The sequence below is a fragment of the Hyalella azteca genome, unplaced genomic scaffold, assembly GCF_000764305.2.
Source record: "Hyalella azteca isolate HAZT.00-mixed unplaced genomic scaffold, Hazt_2.0.2 contig14954, whole genome shotgun sequence".
Classification (NCBI taxonomy): Eukaryota; Metazoa; Arthropoda; class Malacostraca; order Amphipoda; family Hyalellidae; genus Hyalella; species Hyalella azteca.
In genome coordinates, this window is record NW_025944820.1 from 5,374 (window position 1) to 27,508 (window position 22,135).

Here is a 22,135-nt window from a genome sequence, read left to right on the forward strand (position 1 = left end):
GTTATTCGTTCTTCATAGATAGGGTTTTCGATAGAGTAAATAAATTAGCATTCGTTAATTCGTCTATACTTCTTACGAAACACAGATAGGTTATTCGTACTTCACAGATAGGGTATTCGATAGAGTAAATAAATTAGCATTCGCTATATATTCGTCTATACTTCATACGAAACACAGATAGGTTATTTGTCCAGTGACACTTATTTCACTGCAAGTCAGGCTTGATTATTTCCTAAGATGCGGTCCTTGTAGGTCCCTAATTAATGCTCAATGTTGCAGATAATATTTCAATCAATTTTGTTAACTCATATTCATGTTTGCAACATTTTCCTTTGCAATTTCATTTTGAATATACTAATTTCGTTTATGGAGGTTATAGTTATTGGATTCTTGCTCGCAGTCTCGCTCCATAAAATTCATAGAATTGTAAGAAAAAGTATAAAGTAGTATTTGTACTGAATTTTTTCATGTCTGAGGCTAAATAAACATTTTTCATACTTCTAACACACCTGCTAACTTCCAAGGTTTAATGCAATAAAAAAAGGTTCGTTCCGCAAAACAAGTAATTTAAGTTTTATTTTGACTAAATAATTTTAAAGAACAAGTCACTTTTAAGATTATCCAGTGGAGAGAAATACATTTTTCTAATATCTAATAATGAATAAATTTTAAAAACATTAATCTTTCATGGTAAATTAAGATTATACACAGCAAAGAAAAATCACATCTTGAACATCTACCGAAGATAGCAAATTAATTATTGTATACAGGACTCAATTTTTCACATGTAGGAAACATTGATATTGAGATGGTTTAACGAACGTTTTTTTATAATAATAAGGGTAACAGTTGCATGCAAGCTTCATGATGAGTTTATTTCTACGCAAAACATCAAATTTATTCTTATATAATATTTTATTAACATGAAGTAAACTTGAGCGCCCAATTGAAAAGAATGGAGTTTCGTCTTGCATTTCATAGTAAATTACTAGTTATCCATATTAAAATGAGTGAGTAAAATTAGATGAGTGAGTCCGTAGGTAAGTCAGATTGAGTTATTTCACTCGGGCCCCATAAGCATGAATAAGTCAGGTGATTAAAATTTGAGTTCTTGAGTTCGTAAGGATGAATTGTGAGTTAAAACTTGACAATATTATTCACATGATGATGACTATATAAACATATCTATTGATTCACAAAAATGGGAAATGATTGATTCACAGAGGCAGTAAAATGTAGAAGTCACTCATAAGATTGTTTATCTAAGCGATACGTGGTTTGTTGGTTCGAATGTAAATTTTTACACTTTTGAGAAGAGGGAACGTTATATCCTAACAGATTAAATTGTGAAACTTTTCGACTGATTTCATTGTCTCGCATGTACATTATAATATAAAAAGTATAGCACTAGTTCTAGGTATTCATGAAATAAATTTTATAATTAACAAATGAAAAACTCAAAATTATCATTCAATGGTGAAATATTTTATAAATTCATAAGCCTTGTCATAAGTTATTGTTGAAGGTGAAGATTAGCATATATAGTTGCAACACAAATCACCCTAATATACATGCGTGTATCAACGGAAAATACGAAAAAGCTTTCTTTATTGAGTTTCCATCAAAACTTTACTTGGCATTCTCAGTAGTTGCAGATCAAAATTTTGATCGATGCATATGAAAGAAAAAATATCACATGCCGACCCAACCCATTGTCGGGAAAACTACAATTCTTTATGATACACAGAGGAAAATCACAATTTCTATTTTAAGCAGAGGAAAATCACAATTCCCTGTGTTAAGCAGAGGAAAATAACAATTCCCTATTATAAGCAGAGGAAAATCACAATTCCCTATTTTGAGCAGAGAAAAATAACAATTCCCTATTATAAGCAGAGGAAAATCACAATTCCCTATGTTGAGCAGAGAAAAATATCATTCCCTATATTAAGAATATTTTGGACGATTATAAAAGGAAAAATGAAAACATACGGTTTATTCGCCGTGAAATTCATACCTTAATTAGCAGAATACATAAAGTGGTCTTATATGTGCCTATTTATCCAATCCTGTCTCCCCTATTATAAACAGTACCACTTAATACCAAAAAGTGATTGACTTGATTGCGCATTTTCTCATTTATCGAAAAAAGATGCTCTTGTGCTCGTCATGTCCGTCCGTCCGTGACTTCCGTCAGTGACTTCACGGACGGACGAGAAAATGCGCTCTCTGTCACTCACTGCAGTGAGTACTGATCTAATTTTTTTGAAGACTGATATCGTGGTCGAGAGGTTACATCGACGGTTCGGTTGTAAATTTGTTATGAAGAATGATTAACCTATTCAGAATGGTTCATTTACAAATTTCTCATCACACACTTGCATCCATCAACGTCATACCTCGAAATTAGTAAGGGCGATAATATTACTCTTAAAAATTATTACCCAAAAATAGTAATAATATATTTTAATTTAATAACGATCATTCTCTATGTAATTGACAACCGTAGCTTGAGCCGCATCTATCACGAAAAAGCTACAATATCGTTTGTTAGTGGTCGTCTAATGTTGAACCTGGGCTGACCTTGTCCAAGTAGGAACATTTGGGGCTCAATCAAAGTTGTGATGAGGTTCTGGGTGTGAAAAAGACGGCGTTGCTTAATCCGCAAGGATTTGCGGGCCATCAGAGCCATCGTTGTTAATGATAGGCGGGCCATCGAAGCCACCGTTGCCACCATTGCCCCCGTTGCCACCGTTGCCACCGTTGCCACCGTTGCCCCCGTTGCCACCGTTGCCAAACCCTCCGGGTCCGAATCCGAAACCTCCAAATCCACTGTTGAATCCAAATCCTCCATCTTCGAACCCTCCGACTCCGTTGCCTCCAAATCCTCCGCCACCATGTCCACCGCCACCATATCCACCGCCACCATACCCACCACCATACCCACCACCATACCCACCGCCATACCCAACGCTGACAGGCACGAGCTTTAGTATTTTGTATCCTCCGCCTTTCTTCCCTCCAAATCCATATCCACCGCCACCTTTCTTCCCTCCCCCATATCCATATCCACAGCCACCTTTCTTCCCTCCCCCGTATCCATATCCACCGCCACCTTTCTTCCCTCCTCCATATCCAAATCCACCCTTCTTTCCACCACCACCATAGAGTCTGTAGCTCACTATTTGATACCCACCACCACCTTTCTTCCCACCTCCATATCCATAACCACCACCACCTTTCTTTCCACCTCCATATCCATAACCACCACCACCCTTCTTTCCACCTCCATATCCATAACCACCACCACCACCCTTCTTTCCTCCAAATCCAAATCCATGACCGCCTTTCTTTCCTCCTCCATATCCATATCCACCACCGCCTTTCTTTCCACCACCGTGAAGGCCAACAAGTTTGTAGACCACGACCGGATGGTAGCCAACGCTGTCATATCCACCGCCATAGCCTCCATAGCCAACACTATGACCGCCACCGTATCCACCACCGTAACCGCCTCCTCCTTTATCTCCATCAGAGCCACGAGCGAAGATCGCAGCCACCAAAAAAACCCACGCGATTTCTGTCACCTGTGAAAGTAAATCAAAGTTAATCAATTTTAAGTCAATCCCAAAATGCGGCACATGAAAAATTTCCTCAGGGTTCAACAAATATGTACGAAATTAAACCACTAGCACAGCCGACCAAAGCTATTACTTAATTTGATGGCGGGACACTTAGAAGTATCCATTCATCCATAATTTCATTAATTAATACATTAATCCGTAAGTATCCATTAATTCATAATTCCATTAATCAATGAATGGATGGTTGAGTTTTAAGACTTTCGACATATATCAATTCTTTGAAACTTATAAACGAACTTCCAGAGCCGACAGTCCCTAAATGTCACACTGATTACGAGCTTTTGCCATTGTCTTCCCCGAAGAAACTGTCAGCTTTCAATCAGCTTTGCTTCTTTCACTTGCTGGTCTCGAGGTCAGTGATCAGGTTTAGTGCTGGACATTTGCATGCTCAACCAGTTGAAGTGGTCAACCGGTTGGCAACCTTAAATAACGGTATACGAAATGTATTTTTTTAATTATAAGCATAATATAACATTTCAGGACATTTCGGAAACAAATGATACCGGAATTGTTACGGTATTTTCAGCCAAAATTATGTGACTTTATAATAAGCAGATGGTATTTCATTGGAGACTACAGGCCAGTAACCTATATGGTGAGTGTAAGGAGTGAGGAGTGTAAACTCCTCATCCCTGTATGCAAATAAATTCGATCGAACCTCTCATCCTGGTATGAGAATATTTTCGATCCCACATCTCATTCTATTATGGCGCTGTTTGTTATCAATCTTCTCATCCCGGTTTGAGATTATTTTCTATCAAAATTCCACATCCAGGTATGAGAACAATTTTTATCGAACATTTAATTACCTATGATCGTCGTACAAATATTTATCGCTGGGACACATGGGATTGGCAGCCCAAGGCTGGCGGTTGCCGCAGCTCGCGCCATTGCGTCAGAGCGGGAAAGGAGCGACCGCCTAAGTTGCGCTTCGTAGCCTTCACCTCTCGCGACTTTCCCGCCATCAAGATGGGCCTACTACGGCGCGTAGTCAAACCCGCCCCAACTCAACTGCGAGTCTCCCAGACTGCGACGTGAAATCAGTGCTCACTTCTCGAATAGGGAAGTTGCTACCTCGAGCACGATGTCTTTGGAAGGTGACATCTTAACCGGCACGCATTTTCAGGCAATGGGAGGTTTAAAGGTGGCCGATGAATCGCCAGCGGTCGGCAGCACTTATTTGGCTCCGGCCGACTGCTAGCTAGCTCTCATCACAGACCGCAAGAATCCTCGTATTGTGACAGCTGAGTAATTGTCGACCTCTGCCTCCCCTCGTTCCTTGCACAACTTCTTTATCGGAACTGTCTATAGTCTTCGGTTTTATACTTCATATGTGAGCGTGCTCATTATTGACTAATTTTTGGTGTCAAATATCTTCAACAGAAAGGTCGATCAATGAATATCAGTTATACCAATAAGTGAAGAATAAAAAAATAACCTGTGGACATCTCAATAAGTGTTAAAATAGCACAATTGTTGAACATAAATATTACATGTTTTTTTCATTCATCGTAACTCTATTGCTATCAAGCTTATATCTTTTTGTTGCTGTCCACAGGTTGTGAATAAGTAGCTAGGAAAGCATGAAAAAAATTCATTGTTGTCATCTCGGTAACGAGTTCAGTGTACATCTAAACCTAATTAGTCAAGAAATCCATAGTAACCAGACAAGCCTGCATGATCGGAGCCTGGTGGCTCTCAATACTCCCCTTAAGTATATCTCCGTCTTTCCTTTCTAAGTTGAAGTTTTCGTTAACCAATAAAGGCTACTAATGATTCAGATTAGAATTCTTTTTTATAACCTTCTCCACATATTCCTGTGTCATATTAATTTACGTTATTCAGAACACCGGAAGAAAATTCCGCCTTATTTTAGGTCATTTTCTTGTGAAACAAATATTGAATCAAAATGCTTTGCTGATCACCATAATTCAAATTGTTATTTTAATCCTGAACTGAACGTTTATTTATTGGGTTACGCAACGTTGACTTTTACACTACACTACTTTTTCTCAAGTACATTTACTTGATGTCTGTCAACGTACACATTTGCAGTTTGCAAAATATATTTTTTGGCAATAGAAGCTCAGTAGAAGTTCTGAACAGACGTGCAAGCGGAAACTCTTGTTCGCTGTTTACTTTCATACAGATGTTTGCTCCTAAGAAAACAGGACAAAATCAGATTATATTATTAAAAATATTTTTTTTTTTTTGAGAATAATTTACGTGCGGATTTCAATTAATCTCGCCCTCTGCTCGGTCATATCGAAATTTCCGTATGTTGTTTTTAAATAACTTATGATCGCGCTCTCAAAGATATGAAAAATTCATTTCAGAATAAATTTTGTATCGCCATATGTACCAAAATAGTTATTATCACTCCAACATCAAATTAATTTTTTGAATTATATCACTAATATAATTTGAAGACGCCATCAATTTTTTACGAACAATTTCATAATTTCGGCAAGTCGCTCTAGAGCATAAACTATTACTGACGTTTGGTCGACAAACAGTATTTAACCTCAACCATTTAGTACTTGTATCACAATAAATGTTAGAATAAGTTTAATTCTACACTGTTTGCGTATTTTAGTATTTTTAATTTTTTGCTTTTTTAAAAAATATATCAAATATCAAAATAAAAAATATACCTTATTATATTTTTGTTAAAATATATTTAATTAGAAAATATATTTAATTTTTCGCCCATGTCATATTTTCATCCTCCCATTCATAATCGTATTAGCAACCTAATCGTAATAGCAAACAGTGTAAAATATGGAAGTGTGAACTGTTCAAATGTAAGTTTCAGGCATTTTGATCATCAGTAAAAGATTCTTGACATTAGTGATCGGGAAAGCAGTGGCACTTGGAAAAAAAATTGTCTTACATGCCCGTGAATTCATCGCGCAGTCATGAGAGGCTCCGACCGTTTGTTCTCGAACAGTCATGAGGCAATGTTTAGTCCATTTTTCACGAACAGTTATGAGGAAATTTTTAGTCCATTTTTCACGAACAGTTATGAGGAAATTTTTAGTCCATTTTTCACGAATATCTATGGGAAAATGTTCTGTCCGTTTTTTACAGAACATTGCTCCCTACACTGTCTGTTGTCGAGGAGATAAGAGAGACGGATTACACAGAGATGAATTAATTTTTTCAATTACACCAACAGTAAAATTCATCACGAATACACTTAGGTAACAACGATCCTTCGTTAAAATTTTTTTGCATTCTATGTCCTGAACGAACATCAGAAAATCTTACACTTAAAAATTTCTGAACATTAGAAATTTAGGAGTTGCGAGAATTTTTTTGATTTCGTGGAAGCAGATATGAGTTCATTTGTGTATAACAAGGATAAAATTTAATTTCTTATCTTTTAGCGTTTTTTGACCAGCAGCACTTGTACAATGTACAATTGTACATCCACTGTTCAAGAAAACTGAAAGATCAGTGGTTGCAACCTGTCAGCCATTCAGCGATTACTTGTAACCTTGTGCACATTTCCTCGTGCAGAAAAGCCCTTCTCAAACATTCCGACGCTCAATTTGAATCTCGATTACCAACAGTAACGGGGTAGGAACTTTATAGCAAACAATACCAATGACACGTCAAGAGAAAACTCGAGTTTAATTCTGAATAGAAATTTTGATTCAGATGGCTGGTGGATTCGTGTATCAAGAGATGAAATTGTCCAAGCCTGCACATTGATATTACAGGCGAATTTGCGATCCAAGGACGGCGCTCTGATGTATTTTGAAAAGCTTTTCATTTCACGCCCGCTATTTTTAGCGCATTTTCTCATTTATGGAAAAAATGCACTATTGTGCTCGCCATGTCCGTCTGTCTGTCTGTCCGTCCGTCCGTGACCTCAAGTTTTCGTCGACGAGAAAATGCGCTCTCTGTCACTCACTGCAGTGAGTACTGAGTTATATTTTTTCGCCATTTGTTTATTCGGACAAATTTGACGGCAGGAAATCTTGCGCTTATCAATAAATTAAGCAATTGTTTAAGAGTCCCTTCATGAACTCTTCTTTCTTGAATGGAATAATAATAGAATCCATAACTTGAGATGATGAAAAAATCCAATGTTATTCCAATGTAAAAAACATAGATTATTAATTTATGTAAAACAAATCGAAGGAGATATACATCTTAAAAAAAGAGTCGAGAAATTTTCTAGAAATTAACAGTAATTTCGTACTCCAAGCAATTCGTTCATATCGATCGTTCTGAGGTTGGAGAACAATTCCAACTCCATTAGTTATCGTCATTAATTTCCAGTGCATTTATATTCTTCCAGTGGTCATTTTAATGCCTCGCGATTCAAATTTTAATTATTAAATACTTAATTAGGAATATAAAATACAATGAAATGGAATAATGATATGAAACTTTTCTTTTGAAACTTTTCTATTGTGTGGAATAGTGATGTATTTTCACTTTTTATAGTTCACTGTTCCATTCTTACTTATTCGCAATCCTCACTGTACCGCAACTGTCACTTAATTATGTCCATAAACAAATAAATGATACACGGTTTGGGGCGATCCACCGCTTGTTTTAAATCCTACCAATACTGGCTTCAGGTTCTTCATCTCACAAATTCCATCATATGAAATACTATTGCAGCTAATTTCGAATTACGGCAATCGTATACCAAAGCGACTTTGCTTGCTGCACCGAAACAACTTTACATCCGTCCGTATTCGTCCGGTTAATGTTTCAGTGATCATGTCGAGATTAAAGAACTTTTATATTTTATGAAGCGAAGAAACATATATATTGTATTATACTATTATAATATACTATATGATATACATTTAAAATATGTATATATTTTATATAGAAGTTCAGTACGGAGTCTGCAATGAACTTAACCATCTAATCAACACCGTATTTCTATCACATAATAATATACTCCTACGAGTAATTTACAAAGAGTAACAGTTCCAAACAACGAGTCTGAATCGGAACAAAGGGAACCGCATCCGACTCTGGCGACGCTGGGCAAGCAACGGCCGCATCCCTGTAAAGGGACTCCTTTAAATATCGGTTAGAAGAAATTAACCTTGAGGTCAAGCTCGGTCTGAACTGTGAGAAAAAAATTAACAGAGTTCCAGACCTGGCACAATCAGAATGCCTTTTATGTGATCCTTTTCCCGCATACCCGCACGACCGGTCGAACCACTTCCATTCACGCTGTAGACCGTCTGGCCTTTCACTTAGTAAACAAGTAAAAATATTTTTACAATTATTTTTAACACATTTGCAACCGATCAATCAAGCTTTCATCATTATTCCTTGTAGTAAACTCCTTCTCTAGCTATGCGCGCTGAAAAATTCTAATTAAAATTAAGTAATAAAAAACTACTAATCAATATGCTGCTGACTAATCGAACATAAATATGTTAAATTTTTTAAATTACTTGCATATACCTGAGAAAGTGTCACGGAAACTTTAATTGCCAGTAATATGGCACATCTAACTTTTTAACATTTAATATACAGCAGGGATGAAAATATTCTAATTTCAGAACTAAGTTTTGTTTCAGTAATGTATACGAGTACACAACCAAAGCAGTTGCTACCTTGAAGCACGGGACTAAACCAGTGATAATTTACAGACGCGGCAGATTCTGATTTGGATTACCAGAAGCTGGGGCGACTCTAAATTTTGTTAGGGAAGGTTAGAGGGCAGCGAACTGGCGCAGAACTAAGTGACCTCGAATATGACCGCGACCAGAGCTTGCGGGTTGACCTCGTCCACGACGAAGAAGAGGGCGGGCCGGATGGCGAATCACGGTCTTCCGTATCCCGATCATGCTGGAGCCCGGTCCTGCCATTGCCCGCTCCTGCCGTAACCCGGGGCTCCAGCCGTAGCCCTGTCCTGCTGTAGACCGGTCCAGCCGTAGCCCTGTCCTGTTGTAGACCGGTCCTGCCATAGCCCGGTCCAACCGTAGCCCGGTCCTGCCGTAGCCCGGTCCAGCCGTAGCCCTGTCCTGCTGTACGTGGACCGGTCCTGCCATAGACCGGTCCAGCCGTAGCCCGGTCCTGCCATAGCCCGTTATAACCCGGTCCTGCCGTAGTCCGGTCTTGCCGTAGCCCGGTACCCCGTTACCAAAAAAAAAGGTATTTTTCAGAAATATGTCAAAACTTTTGCAAGAAGAACTCTATATATTGACTTTAGGTAATTATTAAAAACAAGGACAGGAGAAAATTCTAACTATAAACTCCAATTTCATTACTGTTAGTCTGACGAAATGAGTATGTATTTATTTATATATGATGCTGCCACTAATAGCTCTGCCAGCACGTGTTATGTTTATGTAAACATTTATTCGCAATGTTGAATAGAAAATTATGCACAAACGACCAGGGAGTCGACCGTTCACAGAACTATAAAACCGCTTCAAAAAGTCTTGAATATTTAATTTATTTCGTTAGAGAACTGCCATGGCTCGCGTGTGGCGATAAAAAAAAAACAGAAGACCAGCGGTGATTTGCATAGGATGTCCATTCAGATTTTATTCTAAATTTATTCTCAGTAATGGCGCTAAATTCAATGCCGGAAAAATCGTGTCCACAAAATTTTATTCGAGCTACAGGAAATTCTGAAAACTCTAATGTGCATACAAACCTCCGGGACAGTTCGGAAATTTCTGAAGAGGGAAAACTAAATAATATACTTTCAATTTTAGGCCACTATTTCTGTTAGCCAAATGCTTATAATGCTGCAGTATGTTGTTTTAAAGGTAATGTAATCAAAATTAGATTACATAATATCAGCTTACCTGAAAAGACCAGACTTCTTAACTCTAAATTCTATCTCTCGAAACAAAAAATTTTCTTGTAGAGACGTGGTCTTCCCTTAAATTACAACGATAAGACCAGCGTTAAAAGACTTCTCAATAATCTAAGTGGATGCTTGCCAACGAATGTGGATTAACAGGGAGCATTCAGCTGTAATGTTGACATACTGTAAAACTTTAATATCATGCCCTGCGAGGGAATGTACGCGTATCTTGCTGTATTTGCGTAAATTCTGTCCACCTTTGCACTAAAGCAGAGTAGCGTTGTCACGTTGAATGTTAGGAAGAAAGTGGGCTGGGAAATGGCTCTTACACTCAGAAATATGATGGGTGAAATTATACGAATAGTGACGCACTTTCTGCGGGTAGCTCTGATGTGTTCTTTTCAAGTATGTAGCTGGGTCAGGATGAAGCGCACTGGGACGTGAAGTGCATCACTATTTAGACAGTCCCATTTATTGTTCTGAGGGTAGACATATTGAAGCTGAACCCTGCTTCCCGGCAGATGCCGTTTGATGTTCATTATTTTTATGTTAAATTCATTCAGTTTTATCGTAATCGCCCTGCAGTAACTATACAATTTTTCACTTACTTATCAGAGATGATTTTTACTGTGCTTTGTTAATCATTTGATTACTTTATTTTAGTTTTGGTCCCTACTGTATTCCACTTTCTGCCAAATTTGTTGATAACGCTCAAATACTAATGGCTGAGGGACAGGAGTGAGCTCTTGTGGTCAAATGTTTCATGTCATTTCTTTTGCGAACGATATCAAATATATGACTCATTTAATGATTAAAAAACACTAAAATTCAAAAAATGTACGGCCAATTATGAAGCGACACACTTGGAGGTTAATTATCCGTGTATCTTTTAATCACGGAAATTTTAAACTTTCAATGTCGAAGTGTTGTGTTACTAACCGTGGCCGCGTGTCTTGTGCAGAAATTGTTTCGTTACTGATACCAAGCAATTTTTGTTTGTTTGGTTACTGATACCAAGCAATTTTTGTTTGTTTGGTTACTGATACCAAGCAATTTCTGTTTGTTTGGTTACTGATACCAAGCAATTTCTGTTTGTTTGGTTACTGATACCAAGCAATTTCTGCTAGCTTGATTACTGATACCAAGCAATTTCTGCTAGCTTGATTACTGATACCAAGCAATTTCTGTTTACTTGGTTACTGATGCCAAACAATTTCTGTTAACGAAATGCAATGCCTCAATTTCACAATTATTTAAAATGATTCATTTCGTCGGGTTCATGTCTTCTCCAGTCTTTTTTAACATCCATCAAGAATGTGTGTTTTCGTCATACTTTTTTTGTTTTTATCTGGACAAAAATATAACATAAATAATATTTTTCCTACATCTTCTGCCAAAATGGTCATATATTTTCTTAATTTGTCTGTCCTTTCCTTTGAGGGTGATAAAATTTAATTATTCGTAAACTAAATTAATTTTAATTCTTCTCATCTATCATTCACGAATATGTTTTCTGATTGTTTCTTTTAAAATTTTAATTAATCTTCTATGAAATAGAATATAATTAAATATTTCTTTTCCACTGTTAGCCCATGTTTCTTTGATAGAAGTTCTAGTGAAGGAGTACCTTCAGTGCTAGTAAATCTTTATAATAATTCTAGTTAACGAAAAAAATAAAATCTCTCGGGCATCATTTCCGTAATAAATTGCCCATTAAAATCTAGTAGCAGTTGTGTTCCCTAGAGTGTAAATGAACAATACTTAGCTAAGCATAAAGCTGCTATCTTCACGTAAATTCTAAGTAGTAAGTATTTCATTTGTTTGGGGTGAATTGTGATTGTATAAATTTCAATTTTCGGTAGTATTTTCAAGTAAGCTTCTCACAGTGCTTCTTCAAATACTATTTAGCTTCCGCTGTTTATTCATTTTGGCTTTTAACCTCAAATGCCTGAAACTTCTATATAAGTTTCGGTACCTACCTGATGTAATAATATTTAGGTAGGAAACATACTTATAATGTTCTATCGATGCATAGGCAACGTTATAGGTCACCGGCTATTTACAAATATTCCCGTTAAGTTAAAGCACAATGCAGACAGATTGATATCACTTAAATATATCAAAATCTAAGCCACGGCGGAAATCTTGGCTGCCTAGAACGATGTGTCATGTTCCAAAATCAAGGCAAGAAGGCTGTCATCGTCAAAACATGCAACGCACGCGTTGCCAGCGAAGATCAGTCGTTTAATGACGAATCTGCAAATGACAATCTGCAAGCTTGGTATGATGACGTTACTTTATTTGTGGGTGATGACGATAAAGTGCCCGCTTGCCTATACATTATACTGCCGATCCATACCGTTACGTATTACGTCCAATGTACTGTCGATTCATACCGTTACGAGTTATTCTAATATACCGTTGCGATTAAAACTATTGCTGCTACTTCATCTTCTACGCTATGCGTTAAGATTCGACATCAGTAAACTTTTTTCGTATTCATGTTCTTTCCTTTACATTGCAAATAATCAAATGAATTAGACGTTTAAGCCGCTTCAACTCACTATCACATATTATTGACTCCGACCAGGAAAAATCATACGAAAATATTTATCGTGCTTTTATTCATCTTTAAACCTTTGGGAATGACACACATATTCAAACATAACGACCTGCCAAGTGCAGGAGAGCTTTGGAATAATTCTGATGACACAAAATTACGCAGTAAAAAGTCATCGTATCAATTGAAATTGACTCGTACATCAGAAATGCAAATGAAATATCACCATATGTAAAAGGTACGGATAAACTCCTACTAACAGAAAATGTTTATTAACTAACTATTGCACATAACCGACAAGTAGGAAACACATGAATAAATTTCTGACAAAATCTGTCAGGTCTCTATTGATACCGACAAATAAATTCATTGAACGAATTTCATGTTTAAAATTACACCTATTTTACAGCTATAATTAACAAATTCAATTGACAGAATTTAAAGTACCCCAAGCTACTGGAATATTGAAATACTATTTATCAAGAAGATCTAAATAGTCGGTAATTTTGCTTCAGAAAATTATTCAAAATGATTTTTTACATTTAAGGCAGCTCGGTGATAAGTACGATGGTGAGTTTACTTTAGGGGTTGAATAACACTTCACAAAATACATAAGTTAGATGGGTACAGAGATGATGTCGAAGAAGCATGGAAAGGTCTTGCCGAAACAGTGAATTGTACAACATTATTTACAGGTGAAGGACTAGCAGTCTGTTGAGTTATGGATATGCATGAATAATGTAATTCTTTGGACGTGATCCAATTGAATTAGAATTTGCAAGTCGGAAATTTAATTCTACTATTTTTTGAACAAGATACAAACAATCTATATCAGCAATACTATTTTGATTTTCCATTACACTATTTTGGTTTTCCGTTAGGTACAGAATCTCTTCGTGGCGATCCAATCGTTTAGTTTTAGAGATAAACGATGTCATGTTTAACGCTTGCAAAGGTCCAAGTGCTACAGATCTATTATAGTACAATAACTAAATGAAAGAAGTAGACATTTTAATATTTAACAGACATTTCGCTATACATAGTGGTTCAATTTCCTGTTAATATTTAGTATGCAATGAAAATTAGAGATAATTAAATTAAATCAATCAAAAGCAGATAATTCAAATTATTGATTTAAATTTACAATAAAAAAAATAAACCCCGATTAGGAACGTTAAAAACGAAACTTTGTAACAATATTGGGGAGGCCAGCCTGACATTATTAAAATAATCAATTTCCGTTTTATTAATTTAAGAATCTCATCGCAAATTTTGCTCACCGTCTAATGAAAACCGGAAACATAAAACTGTTTCGTTTTCCTACAATAACTACAATAATTTAGATCCATGACAATATTTCTACGAAGAAAAATATTCAAAACTTTTGGAAACTATTCAAAACTTTTTTGGGTGAAATATCGGCCATGCGTATGCCTCGCTTCAGTAGTAGGAAATTGCATATAACGCAAGTGTAAAATTTACATGACCGCTTATTACACACTTAATAGCTGCAGCTTATGAATTTGACAGCTCAATTGCTTCAAAACATTCCTGACATTTTTACTGAGTATTATACTATCTTCCAAACATTGAATTCTAATTATATTTTGAACAGTCAAGGGATTTCGCGCTCAACTGATTCATTTTCAAAGATTATGCAACTTTGATATTGATTTATCGAAGTTCGTTGTTAAAGAATGGCTGTTCAACGTACTCCGCTGAAATTCTCCTGAGAATTCATCACAACGTACTGAGCAATAACTACACAATATAAGTTGAGGCTAATCCACCTCTTCACCATCCTCCGCCACCACCACCGTATCCGCCTCCACCACCACCACCACCACCATAACCACCACCACCGCCACCTCCGCCATATCCACCGCTGACGGGCACCAGCCTTATGACTCTGTACCGCTGGCCACCTCCACCCTTCTTTCCTCCACCACCGAAACCACCGCCTTTCTTTCCACCACCGCCAAAACCACGGCCCTTCTTCCCACCTCCACCACCGTAACCACCGCCACCACCGCCTTTCTTTCCACCTCCACCACCGTAACCNCCTCTCACCACACGCACCATACCGACACCATACCTTCTCATGATCTGGTATCTCGCATGATACCCTCTCACCACACGCACCATACCGACACCATACCTTCTCATGATCTGGTATCTCGCATGATACCCTCTCACCACGCACACCATACCGACACCATACTTTCTCATCGTCTCGTATCTCGCATGATGCCCTCTCATCACGCACACCATACCGGCACCATACCTTCTCATGGTCTCGTTTCTCGCTTACATGACACCCTCTCATCACACGCACCATACCGACACCATACCTTCTCATGGTCTCGTATCTCGCTTACATGAAACCTCTCATCACACGCACACCATACCGGCACCATACCTTCTCATGATCTCGCATGATGCCCTCTCACCACGCACACCACACCGTCAGATGGCGCCAAACACTTTCGCTTTAATCAGACAACGCGCGCCGCGTTTCCTGCGTTGAAGTGGCTTGCGTAAAAGCGATTCTTCCCAGCGCGCCAAAAAATCATCACTTAATGATGTTTGTTGAAGGTAGAAAGTGGCGTCAGAGAGAGTAATAGTGTTGAATTGAGTGACGTCTGACATATGTTAAGTCAGCATATGGTCATGGGCATTATGCATGAATTGATGCAATATTTGTATTCTATTTTTGATCTTGCACTCGTAAAATCGAGTTTGATAATTCATACTCTGTTCAAGGATGCTGTTCATAAGTATTTTCCATGATCGAATATTCGAATAGAGCCGTAATTTTTAAGCAATTATTGAATTAAAATCTTTTGGAAATGTTCACTCAATGACAGTAGTTGGTTTTTTATGTATCCAGCATCAAGCAATCTCGTTCGCGATTGTATGAGTGCGATTATAAAATCAATACATTATTTCTCTACAAATTTGCCTCGTTAAATGAGGAGGTATACATTTTTTATTGCTGCCCGCAAAAAAATCAATGCTTAGTTATCATAAAAATGGTGATTAATTGCAGAATAACAGCTTCGTTTTCATCTTACAAGTCTTTGTAAAATGTATTAAGAATAAATTTAGTCTTAAAAACTTTTAAACTTATTGGCCTTGATCATTGTGAATAATTAAAAGGTACAAAGCCCACGCACTCGAAGCAACGGCCTTCAAAATTATCTCCGCTTTTAGACCTCAGAATCCAGTGAATCTGCGAGATTCTTCGATAATCCGTCAGTTGAGCGCTCACAATAACAGGAACTGTGCGGTTCTAAAACAATGCACGTTAGAACCGAACTTGGATTTCCTTCCCCAAATTGAAGTATTAACTGAATAATGATCGCTGGCTACGTAGAATTTACTCAGTGACGTATTATATTTAAAACAACCCTTTTTTATTATTTATATTTTCTCGACCGCTTGCTATGGCTAACGCTTAAAATAACACAAACTTCGAATTACGTCGTTCCAGTTAATCTAAAAATACTTTAAAAATCTATTGACCGAGCGCAATGGCGAGGGAGAATCACTTTTTAATGACAGTTAATTAGTTAAATTAATCAATTAAGCTAAGTTATTCTGAATTTCCATAAGATTTTGATATTTCAAATTCCCACAGCTCGTATTAACAAATCTTCCAAAAAATTCTTGTTTGCTCAAGGGTGAGTATTACCAAACTTTGCACCTGAATTATAAATCACAAATGAAGTTGCATGAAAATTTTCGATTACATGGCTCCTAATAGCAACTTCTTCAAACCAAAGTGTTATGGTTAGCAAGTTTGGGTTCATATGAAACCTCGAGCAATTTCGAAGGCTATTTCGTTCGAGCATCGCATCCGATGCGATGGAAAATTGTGTTGTCGGACAAGGCCCTTCTGGCCATTTTGCCGACGTTGTTTTGCCGTTTGTACCCCAAAAGATCTTCGAATTACCAGTCGACCGCCGGACGAAGGTAATCAGCGTCCTAATCCCGCGGGCGCGCGCGTAAACTTTCGATGAGCAAGACTAACGGCGCGGTCTGCATTGAGAGCAGCACTGGAGCCATGAACCTGCGGCCAGTGTGAAGGTGCAGAACTGAACTGGTGTAAGAACAGCGCTACAACAGCTGGTGCAGGCTGGTGTAAGAACTGGACTGGTGTAAGAAAGCAGAATTGGACTGGTGTAAGAGCAGCGCTCCAACGGCTAGTACAGGCTAGAAGCAGAACTGGACTGTTGTAAGAAAGCAGACCTGGGCTGGTGTAAGAACAGCGCTCCAGCGGCTGGTACAGGCTAAAAGTAGAACTGGACTGGTGTAAGAACAGCGCTCCAGCGGCTGGTACAGGCTAGAAGCAGAACTGGACTGGTGTAAGAACAGTGCTCCAACGGCTGGCACAAGCTAAAAGTAGAACTGGACTGGTGTAAGAACAGCGCTCCAGCGGCTGATATAGGCTAAAAGTAGAACTGGACTGGTGTAAGAACAGCGCTCCAACGGCTGGTACAGGCTACAAGCAGAACTGATCTGGTGTAATAGTAGCGTGTTGACGGCCAAAACATGCCAAGGCCAGAAATTGACTGGACTAAAGGTAGCGTGTTCGCAGCCGACTGAGGGACTGTCCACCACCACCTCATTGAGGCTGAACCGTGGTTCCCGGCAGATGGCGTTCGATGTTCATTAATTTTATAGTAAAGCCATTCAATTTTATCGTAATCGCCCTGCAATAATTATACGATTTTTCACTTATCAGTGATTATTTTTACTGTGCTTTGATAATCGTTGGATTACTCTGTTTCAGTTTTGGTCCGCACAGCATTTTACTTTCTCCCAAATTTGTTGAAAACACGCACAATTTGACGGCTGAGGTCAAATGTTCTATGTTATTTCTTTTGCGAAAAACATCAAATAGATGACTCATTTAATGATTAAAACAATTAACCCACTGAAATTCAAACACTATCAAGGCCGAATTATTATGCGACTCGTTTGAGTGATAATTATCCGTATATCCTATCACTGTAATTTTAAACTTTCAATGTCGAAGTGTTATGTTACTAACCGTGGCCGCGTGTCTTAATTGTGCAGAAATTGCTACCAAGCAATTTCTGTTTTCTTGGTTGTTGATACCAAGCAATTTCTGTTAACGATGTGCAGTGCCTTAACGCCATAACTTCAAAATTATTTTAAATAATTCATTTCGTCGCGTAGATGTTTTCTCTAGTCTTCTTCATCTTCCATCGCGAATGTATGTTTTCGTCATACTTCTTTTGTTTATTCTCTGGACGATAATGTAATAGAAAGATAATATTTTTTTCTACCGCTTCTATCCTTTGCCCTATACGGGTGATTAAATTTAATAATTTGCAATTTAAATTACTTCAAATTCTTCTAATCGATCTTTTACTAATATACTTTCTGAATGTTTCTTTAAAAATCCAATTAATCTTTGATGATATAGAATATAATTAAATCTTTGTTTTCTACTGTTAGCCCATGTTTCTTTGATAGAAGAAGTTCTAGTGAAAGAGTGCTAGTAAAGCTTTATAATAATTCTAGTTAGCGAAGAAAATAACATCTGTCGGGCATTATTTCAGCAATAAATTGAACATTAAAGTCTATTAGCGATTGTGTTCCCTAATATGTGAATAAACAATATTTAGCTAAGCATAAAGATGCTATCGCCACGTATACGTTCTTAGTAGTAAATATTTCAATTGGTTGAAGTGAATTTCGATTGTATAATTTCAATTTTCGGTAGTATGCTCAGGAAAGCTTCTCACATAGCTTGTTCAAATACTAATTAGCTCCGCTGTGTAATCATTTTGGCTTTTTACCTCACATTTCGATATAAATTTCAGTATTTTGGTCGAAAACATAATGTTCTTTCAAAGTATAAGAGACGTTGTAGCTCACCGGCTATTCCCAAATATTCCAATAAAGTCCGCGCACAATGCGAAGAGATAGATTTCATTGAAATATATCAAAATCAAAGCCACGGCGGAAATCTTAGCGATCTTGGCATGTTCCAAAATCATGGCCAGAAGGCGGCCGTCGTCAATACGCACTCGTTGTCAGCTGAGATCTGCTGTTATATGACGTTACTTTGCTCGTTGTTAGTGATGCCGATAAAGTGCACACTTTTCCTCCATTATACTATCGATTCATACCGTTCCGTATATTACGTCCAATATTCTGTCGATTCATACCGTTCCGTATTACGTCCAATATACTGTCCATTCATACCGTTACGTATTACGTCCAATATACTGTCGATTCATACCGTTACGTATTACGTCCAGTATACTGTCGATTCATACCGTTACGTATTACGTCCAATATACTGTCCATTCATACCGTTCCGTATTACGTCCAATATACTGTCGATTCATACCGTTACGTATTACGTCCAATATACTGTCGATTCATTCCGTTACGTATTACGTCCAATTACTGTCGATTCATTCCGTTACGTATTATTCCAATATACCGTTGCGATTCATACCGATTCCAATACGTCGACCGTATTGTAATCATGTGAATTTTCAACTGTTGCTGTTCTTCATCTTCTACAATGTGCGTAAAAGTTCAACATCTGGGAATTTTTCGTTTCATGTTCTGTTCTCTACATTTCTAATTACCAAATGAATTAGACCTTTAAGCCGCTTCAACTCCCTATCACATATGTTGAATCCGACCAGGAAAAATCATACCAAAATATTTATTGCGCTTTTATTCATCTTTAAACCTTTGGGACTGACACACATATCCAAACATAACGACCTGCCAAGTGCAGGAGAGCTTTGGAATAATTCAAATGACACAAAGTTACTCAGTAAAAGGTCATCGTATCAATTGGAAAACGACTCATACATCAGAAATACAAATCAATTATCACCATATAAAAGGTAAGGATAAAACTCCTAACAACATTAAATTTTTATTAACTACTTATAGCACATAACTGACATGTAGGAAACACAGGAACAAACTTCTGATCAAATCTGTCTGGTCTCTACTGGATGCATGACGACAAATGAATTTATTTAACGAATACCATGTTTAAATGACACCTATTTTATATTTATAATTAACAGATTCATTTTACAGAATTTAAAATACCTCAAGCTTCTGGAAAATTGAAACACTATTTATCAGAAAAATCTAAATATCGGTAATTTTGCATCAGAAAATTATTTAAAATATTTTTTTACAGCTCGGTGATGAGTACGATGGTGAGTTCACTTGTGGGGTTGAATAACACTTCACAAAATACATGAGTTAGATTGGTACAGAGATGATGTCGAAGAAGCATGTAAAGGTCTTGCCGAAACAGTGAATTGTACAACATTATTTACAGGTGAAGGACTAGCAGTCTGTTGAGTTATGGATATGCATGAATAATGTAATTCTTTGGACGTGATCCAATTGAATTAGAATTTGCAAGTCGGAAATTTAATTCTACTATTTTTTGAACAAGATACAAACAATCTATATCAGCAATACTATTTTGATTTTCCATTACACTATTTTGGTTTTCCGTTAGGTACAGAATCTCTTCGTGGCGATCCAATCGTTTAGTTTTAGAGATAAACGATGTCATGTTTAACGCTTGCAAAGGTCCAAGTGCTACAGATCTATTATAGTACAATAACTAAATGAAAGAAGTAGACATTTTAATATTTAACAGACATTTCGCTATACATAGTGGTTCAATTTCCTGTTAATATTTAGTATGCAATGAAAATTAGAGATAATTAAATTAAATCAATCAAAAGCAGATAATTCAAATTATTGATTTAAATTTACAATAAAAAAAATAAACCCCGATTAGGAACGTTAAAAACGAAACTTTGTAACAATATTGGGGAGGCCAGCCTGACATTATTAAAATAATCAATTTCCGTTTTATTAATTTAAGAATCTCATCGCAAATTTTGCTCACCGTCTAATGAAAACCGGAAACATAAAACTGTTTCGTTTTCCTACAATAACTACAATAATTTAGATCCATGACCAATATTTCTACAAAGAAAAATATTCAAAACTTTTGGGAAATATTCCAAACTTTTTTTGATGAAATATCGGCCATGCGTATGCCTCCTCGCTTCAGTAGTAGGAAATTGCATAGAACGCAAGTGTAAAATTTACATGACGGCTTATTACACACTTAATAGCTGCAGCTTATGAATTTGACAGCTCAATTGCTTCAAAACATTCCTGACATTTTTACTGAGTATTATACTATCTTCCAAACATTGAATTCTAATTATATTTTGAACAGTCAAGGGATTTCGCGCTCAACTGATTCATTTTCAAAGATTATGCAACTTTGATATTGATTTATCGAAGTTCGTTGTTAAAGAATGGCTGTTCAACGTACTCCGCTGAAATTCTCCTGAGAATTCATCACAACGTACTGAGCAATAACTACACAATATAAGTTGAGGCTAATCCACCTCTTCACCATCCTCCGCCACCACCACCGTATCCTCCTCCACCACCACCACCACCACCGTAACCGCCACCGCCACCTCCGCCGTATCCACCGCTGACGGGCACCAGCCTTATGACTCTGTACCGCTGGCCACCTCCACCCTTCTTTCCTCCACCACCGAAACCACCGCCTTTCTTTCCACCACCGCCAAAACCACGGCCCTTCTTCCCACCTCCACCACCGTAACCACCGCCACCACCGCCTTTCTTTCCACCTCCACCACCGTAACCACCACCACCACCTCCCTTCTTTCCGCCACCACCAAAACCACCACCCTTCTTGCCGCCTCCACCGCCTCCGTAGCTCATCACTCGATAACCACCACCACCGCCTCCTTTCTTTCCGCCACCACCGAATCCACCACCTTTCTTTCCGCCTCCACGTCCTCCCTTTTTACCACCTCCACCACCGCCAACTCTGACGAGTCTGTATAGCACAGGCTGGTGTCCACCACCGCCTCCGTATCCACCGCCACCTCCACCATGTCCACCTCCTCCATACCCAACGCTGTGACCACCGCCATGTCCACCTCCACCATATCCACCGCCACCACCGCCATGTCCACCTCCACCGTATCCACCACCACCTCCGTGTCCACCTCCACCAAATCCACCGCCACCGCCACCGTATCCACCACC

The 22,135-nt window shown here is 37.9% G+C and overlaps 3 protein-coding genes across 3 annotated transcripts; all 3 read right to left on the reverse strand.

Annotated features, from left to right (window-relative positions):
- Positions 1 to 2,218: 2,218 nt before the first annotated feature.
- On the reverse strand, positions 2,219 to 3,665 carry LOC108667610 (glycine-rich protein DOT1-like; the record flags this gene model as incomplete). The annotated part of the gene is made up of 1 exon (XM_018154654.2): positions 2,219 to 3,665. A coding segment is annotated over one exon (1,008 nt), but the record flags the coding sequence as incomplete, so codon positions are not given.
- An 11,135-nt stretch (positions 3,666 to 14,800) lies between these two features.
- Positions 14,801 to 15,298, reverse strand: LOC108667608 (ctenidin-3-like). The gene has a single exon (XM_018154652.1). It carries the CDS (start codon positions 15,296 to 15,298, stop codon positions 14,801 to 14,803), a length of 498 nt encoding a protein of 165 aa, XP_018010141.1.
- A 6,165-nt stretch (positions 15,299 to 21,463) lies between these two features.
- LOC108667609 (ctenidin-3) lies at positions 21,464 to 21,805 on the reverse strand. Its single transcript, XM_018154653.1, has one exon. The coding sequence runs from the start codon at positions 21,803 to 21,805 to the stop codon at positions 21,464 to 21,466; it is 342 nt and encodes a 113-aa protein (XP_018010142.1).
- Positions 21,806 to 22,135: the final 330 nt, after the last annotated feature.